The sequence below is a fragment of the Merops nubicus genome, unplaced genomic scaffold (assembly GCF_000691845.1).
Source record: "Merops nubicus isolate BGI_N331 unplaced genomic scaffold, ASM69184v1 scaffold33478, whole genome shotgun sequence".
In the NCBI taxonomy this organism is placed as follows: Eukaryota; Metazoa; Chordata; class Aves; order Coraciiformes; family Meropidae; genus Merops; species Merops nubicus.
In genome coordinates, this window is record NW_008626927.1 from 317 (window position 1) to 6,636 (window position 6,320).

General features: G+C 55.2%; 1 protein-coding gene across 1 annotated transcript in view; it reads left to right on the top strand.

The window, feature by feature from the left end:
* The window catches only part of LOC103778576, a gene marked incomplete at both ends in the record, with an annotated part of 9,301 nt that overhangs the window by 190 nt on the left and 2,791 nt on the right, over positions 1-6,320 (top strand). Inside the window, 2 exon segments of the mRNA XM_008946167.1 lie at positions 7-1,487; positions 1,489-1,957. Coding sequence (XP_008944415.1) covers positions 7-1,487; positions 1,489-1,957 — 1,950 coding nt within the window.

Consider the following 6,320-nt stretch of genomic DNA (forward strand, 5'->3'; position numbering starts at 1 on the left):
TTTCCGCTAGAGAGCGCGCAAGACCCCGATGTGGGAATTAACTCTTTGCAGACCTACCAGCTCAGTGCCAACCCGCACTTTGCTCTCGACGTGCAGACGAGGGTGGATGGCAGCAAGTACGCGGAGCTGGTGCTAGAGAAGGAGCTGGACAGAGAGGAGCAACGGGAGCTTCATCTGGTCTTGACTGCGCTGGATGGAGGCAGCCCACCAAGGTCGGCCCACGTGCAGATCCACATTGACGTTGTGGACGCCAATGATAACGCCCCGGTCTTCAATCAGTCCACTTACAAGGCAAGTGTGAGGGAGAACACGCCCAGCGGTACCCTGGTGGCCAAGATCAGTGCGTATGATCTGGATGATGGGCCCAATGGAGACATCATCTATTCCTTCAGCAGCCATACACCCGCCAAGGTACGAGAGCTCTTTGCTCTGGACTCAGCCACGGGGGAGTTGAGGGTCAACGGGCAGCTGGACTATGAGGAAGCGAAATTGTACGAGATATACTTACAGGCTAAAGACAAGGGTGTTGTTCCTGGCGTGGCTCATTGCAAAGTGCTGGTGGAAGTCGTGGATGTAAATGACAATGCTCCAGAGGTGACAGTGACTTCTGTGTACAGCCCTGTGCCCGAAGATGCGGCCCCAGGGACAGTTGTAGCTCTGCTGAGTGTAACGGACTTAGACTCCCATGACAACGGCCTGGTGAACTGCCTCATTTCCCCTGGGATCCCGTTCATGCTCAGCTCCTCCCTCAAAAATTACTACACATTAAAAACAAAAGCAGGTCTGGACCGGGAAAAGGCATCGGAGTATAACATCACTATCACAGCCAAGGACTCGGGCTCACCACCCTTGTCTGCAGTGAAACAGATCCTGGTGCAGGTGTCGGATGTCAACGACAACGCGCCCAAATCTTCCCAGGACTCCTATGATGTGTATGTGCTGGAGAACAACATACCTGGCATCCCCATCCTTAATGTGAGCGCCACAGACCCGGACCTTGGGCGCAACGCCCTTCTCTCCTATACCCTCTTGCAGGGTGACCCCACTGTAGGCCACCTCTTCTCCATCAACCGGGAGAATGGCACTCTTTACCTGCTCACCTCCCTGGACCATGAGGACCAGGTGGAGTTCCACATGATGGTGCAGGTCCAGGACGGTGGCTCTCCGCCTCTGGCCACTAACATCTCAGTCAGTGTGTTTGTCACTGACATCAATGACAATCCCCCAACTGTGCTGTACCCTCACCCCAATACCACTGCCACCTATACCGATGTGGTGGCACCAGGCACTCCTGCTGGGCACATGGTCACCAAGGTGGTGGCAGTGGATGCGGATGCAGGGTACAATGCCTGGATATCCTATACCCTGTTGAAAGCCACTGACCCCAGTCTCTTCTCAGTTGGTCTGCACAGCGGGGAGATCTTCACGGCCCGCCAGCTCCAGGAGGATGACCCTCCCCAGCACACGCTAGTCATCCTCCTTAAAGATGTCCACCAGCGCCACTGTCTCCATCTCTGTGGCTGAGATGGTCAAGGAGGTGCTCACTGACGTTACTGACATGGCACCTGCCAGTGATCCCAGGAAGCATGTGACTTTCTATCTCATCCTGGCTGTGATTTTGGTGTCAGCAGCTTTTTTCATCACCATTTTGTCAGTGGGCATCTTCAAGTGCTACAAGTGGAGGCAGTCAAAGGAGATGTTCAACAGCTCCAGGAGCACCCTGTACAGGACACCAGGGCCCTTCCACCACATTGATGCTGTGCGGGGTGGCTTCACGCCCCCTAACTTCTACCACCAGGTCTATCTCACTACGGATTCTCGACAAAGTGATGTCCTGTGTAAAAAACCCTTCACTTCCAGCCCTATGGGGAGCTGTCAAAGCACCATGAGGAATGGTGAATCAGGGCTGTACCACCAGATCGTGGGCACTGCCAGCCGGCTCCCTGCACCTGCTGAGGTAACGTAGCTCCTTCCTTAGTCTATCCCAGTGCTGGGCAGAGACAAGGTTCTTCCATGCCATATATATATGGGAGTAGACTGGGGGGAATGTCCAGTTGCACCATGCCTCTGAAGAGTGGTTAGCTGCAGCTGACCAGGTCTTTAGAGTCAAAATGAGCTGTCCTGAGCAACAGTGACCTTTGCACTGTGGTCAGCAGGATCAAGTCTGTCTGCTTGAGTTGGAGAACATATCTCTTTCCAGTACAGTTTTGGGTGCGCCTTGTATGAGTAAGTGGTGGAGGCTGAGGTCAGCTTCTAACCACTTGTAAATCCTTGGCAGAAAGTTTGCTTCTAATAGTATTTCCTTCCCATTGCAGAATGACAGTCGAGGGAAGCACTTGTGGGGTCAGGCACTGGGAGGGGAATGTAGACTCTCTGCGTTGTTTCCTGGTGTGGGCTGGGGGGGTGATGGTGCAAATGGGGCTGGGAGCCACCAGCTGCCAGTGGGGGACCAGGGGTGTTGCTTCCCATGGTGCTGTGTGCAAAGTTGAAGGATGATGCTGGTTCCTCCTCTGTTTGGCCACAGAGCAGTCCTTTCCATCCATGTCTCAATTCATATTTGACTCATGACAGATCCTGCTTTGTTTCCATGGAAGTTTTGTGATGGTGTTCGCTTCAGGGGGTGGAGGGTAGGGTCCCAGACTACTCCAGTTGCTTGCAGGGCTCTGCTGAGTGGGCTTGTGGCTGAGCAGGATGGTGAGTCCTCCACCCAGGTGTTGTTTTAACAACCCTATTGTAAGCCCCACGTAATCTGTAATGTGCTGTCTCCGGGTGATGTCTGATGTTCTGACTGAAGAAATTGCAGCCAGGAAGGCGTTTGCGCATGGCAGGCGGCTTCTGTGCTCCTGCTCCAGTGGGAATCGTGCAGCTTCATCTGAGAGCTTGCAATTACAGGGATGCTTTGATCCTCAGAGGTGAGGCCGGGTAGTGGATCCAGTGGAAGGATGGGGGGATCTGATGGGTTTCTAAGGTGGCTGGTGCTGGTAATGTGTCCATTCCTGGGAGGCTGTGAGCAGCAGCAACCAGTTCCTCAGAGCAGAAGGAAGTGAGGTGCAGCGGAAGCTCTGCAGGGCTGCGTGTGCCGCCTGCGAATCACAGACAGAGGCAGAAACCTCAGAATTACTTAATGCTTTTTTTTTTTTTTTTTCCCTTCCTCTTGTGTTGCTGCTCAGACTCAACACTTCTGATCTGTGGCAGGTGGGAATGGCTGCAGCAGCTGCAGGAGCATGTCTTTGTCTGCATTGTGCAGATCATGCTGCAGCTGGGGACAAGGAAGTCCCCTCTACCTGGTAAGATGCCTCCAGGAGTGGGGCAATTAATGATTTGAGAGTGGGGATGGAAGGAGGTGATAATGGGTAGGTGGTAACCTTAAGTCCTAGCCCTAGCTGTGACTTCTCCCTGTTCTCCAGTGCTACACTGGCAAGGCACTAGCCATGGGAAACCAGCAGGGTTGGCACTAGGCCCTGGATTTTGTGTCTTTCTGGTGACAGAAGATCCATCCCAATGCCACAGACTGCATCAACTTTGCAAAGGCAGAGCACCTGGCAACAGTCAGACTCCAAACCCAATGCAGTGGAGATGGTGCTGGCCCCATCTGTGGCAGGTGGCGTGTCCTGCCATGAGGGATCCTACCTTGCAGGATTTCCGGTGATCCCTCAGGTCCCTGGGTTGTCTGGATTGGAGTCATTCCACAGGGTGAGCTCTGGGCCTCTGAAATGGGGACATCTCCTTTTCCATCCTGGATACCCCATACCCTTTCTGCCTTCCCACCCTGGGCTTTGGCAGACATGAGCAACAGCAGGATCTCCCATGTGAAAGCCCACCCCTTGGTGACCGAGCCACCTCAGAACACTGGGAGAATTCTCCCCCAGACCATGTGGGCTTCACAGAGGGCTTCTGTTGAGGCACTGCAGCAGCATCAAACCCAATCCCAGGGGTGCAGCACCCTGTGTTGCCAGCAGCCATGTCTGTCAGTCGGCTGTGCTGCCCAGCTCCCTGCCTGGGATGGGGACAGAGCACATCCCAGAGTCAAGGTTACTGTGACAGCTTCCTGGTTCATTAGAAGCCCTTGGAGAATGAGTACATCCAAGCAGGTATTGGTCTCTGGATGATGTGGAGTCCTAGAATGGTCAGAATGGTTTCGGTTGGAAGGGACCTTTAAAGCACATCTAGTTCAACCTACCCCTGCACTGAGCAGGGCCATCTGCAACTAGAACAGGTTGCTCAGAATGCCATCCAACCTAACCTGGAATGCAAGGGATGGGGCAGTGACCACCTCTCTGGGCAACCTGGGCCAGGGGATCAGCACCCTCGGTGGAAAACTTTTTTTCCTTCTCTCTAGTCTAAGTCTCCCTCTTTTAGTTTAAAACCATCCCGTCTTACCCTGTCAACAGGCCCTGATAAAAAGTTCCTATCTTTCTTCTAGGCCCCATTTAAGCATTGAAAGGTGCAAGGTCTCCCCAGAGCTTTCTCCTCTGCAGCTGCCCAAGCCCAACTCTCTCCAGCAGAGGGGTTCCTCCCTCGAGTCATTGCTGGGACTCCTCTGGTCCCGCTCCAGCAGGTCCCTGTCTCTGCTGTGCTGAGGACTCCAGAGCTGCCCCAGCACTGCAGGGGGGTCTACGCAGAGCAGGGCAGAGGGGCAGGATCCCCCCCCTGCCCTGCTGCCCGCGCTGCTGAGGGGGCAGCCCAGGCTGCCAGGGGCTGCTGGGCTGGGAGTGCCCAGGGCCAGCTCCTGCCCAGCTCCTCAGCCCCAGCACCTCCAAGTCCTTCTCTGCTGGGCTGCTCTCAATCTCTTCATCCCCCAGACTGTATTAAAACTGAGGATTGCCCCAGCCCAGGTGCAGGACCTTGCTTTTGGCCTTGTTTGCCTCATGAGGTTCACATGGGCCCGTTTCTCAACCCTGTTCAGGTCTCTCTGGATGGATCCCGTCCCTCAGGCGTGTTGACCGCAACACTCAGCTTGGCGTCATCTGCACACTTGCTGTTGCACTTGTCTAGCGTTTTGCTGTGCTGGCCCTTTAAGGATGCCTTCTCCCCTCCGGCGGAGCTGGCGGTGGGTGGGACGTGGGAGGTGTTCTGCACCAACCTCGGGGTTCATTGCTCCGTCTCTCCCTCACTGACAGCAGGGTGGTCCCACTCCGTGGCTCTTGGAATGAGCAGGGAGGGGCTGCAAAGGGGAGGGGAGGCCCCTCGACGGCAACACCTCCACAGTCTTTGTTCCTCACCCATAAGGATGGTGTCCCTGTCACCATCCACCATGCCAGGCATGGGTGCCCCCAGCCTTGCTCACAATCCCTCCAGGTCCCCTTGATGCTCAAGTGGTCGGGACGGGCAGGGTCCCAGGCAGGAGCTGCCTCTCCTGCCTGCCATAATGTTGTAGATCCCAGCTCCCAAGGGTCTGCTTGCACCCAAGAGAGGTCAGGGTGGCTTTGAGTGTGTGGAGGATAGGACTCTGTGGTATGACAGGACAAAGCCTCTACAAGGATGTGAATTGACCTAACACCCCGCAACTTCCCACCATCCTCTGGGACAGAGAGAGGGGAAAATTACTGTTCTGCTCCCCCCTGGGGATGCTGACACCCCTGGTTTTGCTCTCTGGGAGGTACCTCAGCTGCAAAGCTGTGTAGGCCACAGAATTTCATTATGTGTTTCTGCCAGGTGGGAGGCTCAGATCTCCTTCCCAGTCTGACATCCTGACCTGATGCTGCGAACTACTTGTGGTCTAGTGGGCTAGCTGGCTGGCTCTGTGTGTTTGCAGCAGTGTAGGTACTGTGAAGTTTCACCTCTTTCAGGTACCAGGGTGGGGAAGGGGCATCCAGCCCTGTGCATGTCTGGGGTAACCACGTTCCAGCTTTGAATGGCATGTCCTTTGTCTTGTCACCTGCCCCTGATGATGCCCACTTGGGCCTGGCAGGGGTGAGTGTCGCTGTCTCAGTGCAAGCACTCTTGATTCATGGTGGTACCTGTGGCAGTGATGCCTCACTTAGAGAAGCAATTCTGGGGTCCAAGCAGCAGCCAAAGCATGAGCTGGGGGGGGAGAAAAGGGGTGAGAGAAGAGCCTCTGGCACCTCAGGGCTCTAACAGGCACCTTTTCATCAGGCATGAAAAGTCCTTTGGCCGGCGTTCATGACAGCTGCCCTTTGTCTGGGGGCGCGATGTGAAGGCACCATTGTGGAAGGGGAAGAGCACAGGGAGGGCTTGTACCTAGCTTCCAGTCTGCCAGGACGTGCAGTTTCCCTGCGAACGGGAAGAGAGCTGTCGGAGCAAGTGACTCAGGCTGGCAGAAGGGAGGCCGGGGGTGGCAGCTTCACTGATACTAGTTC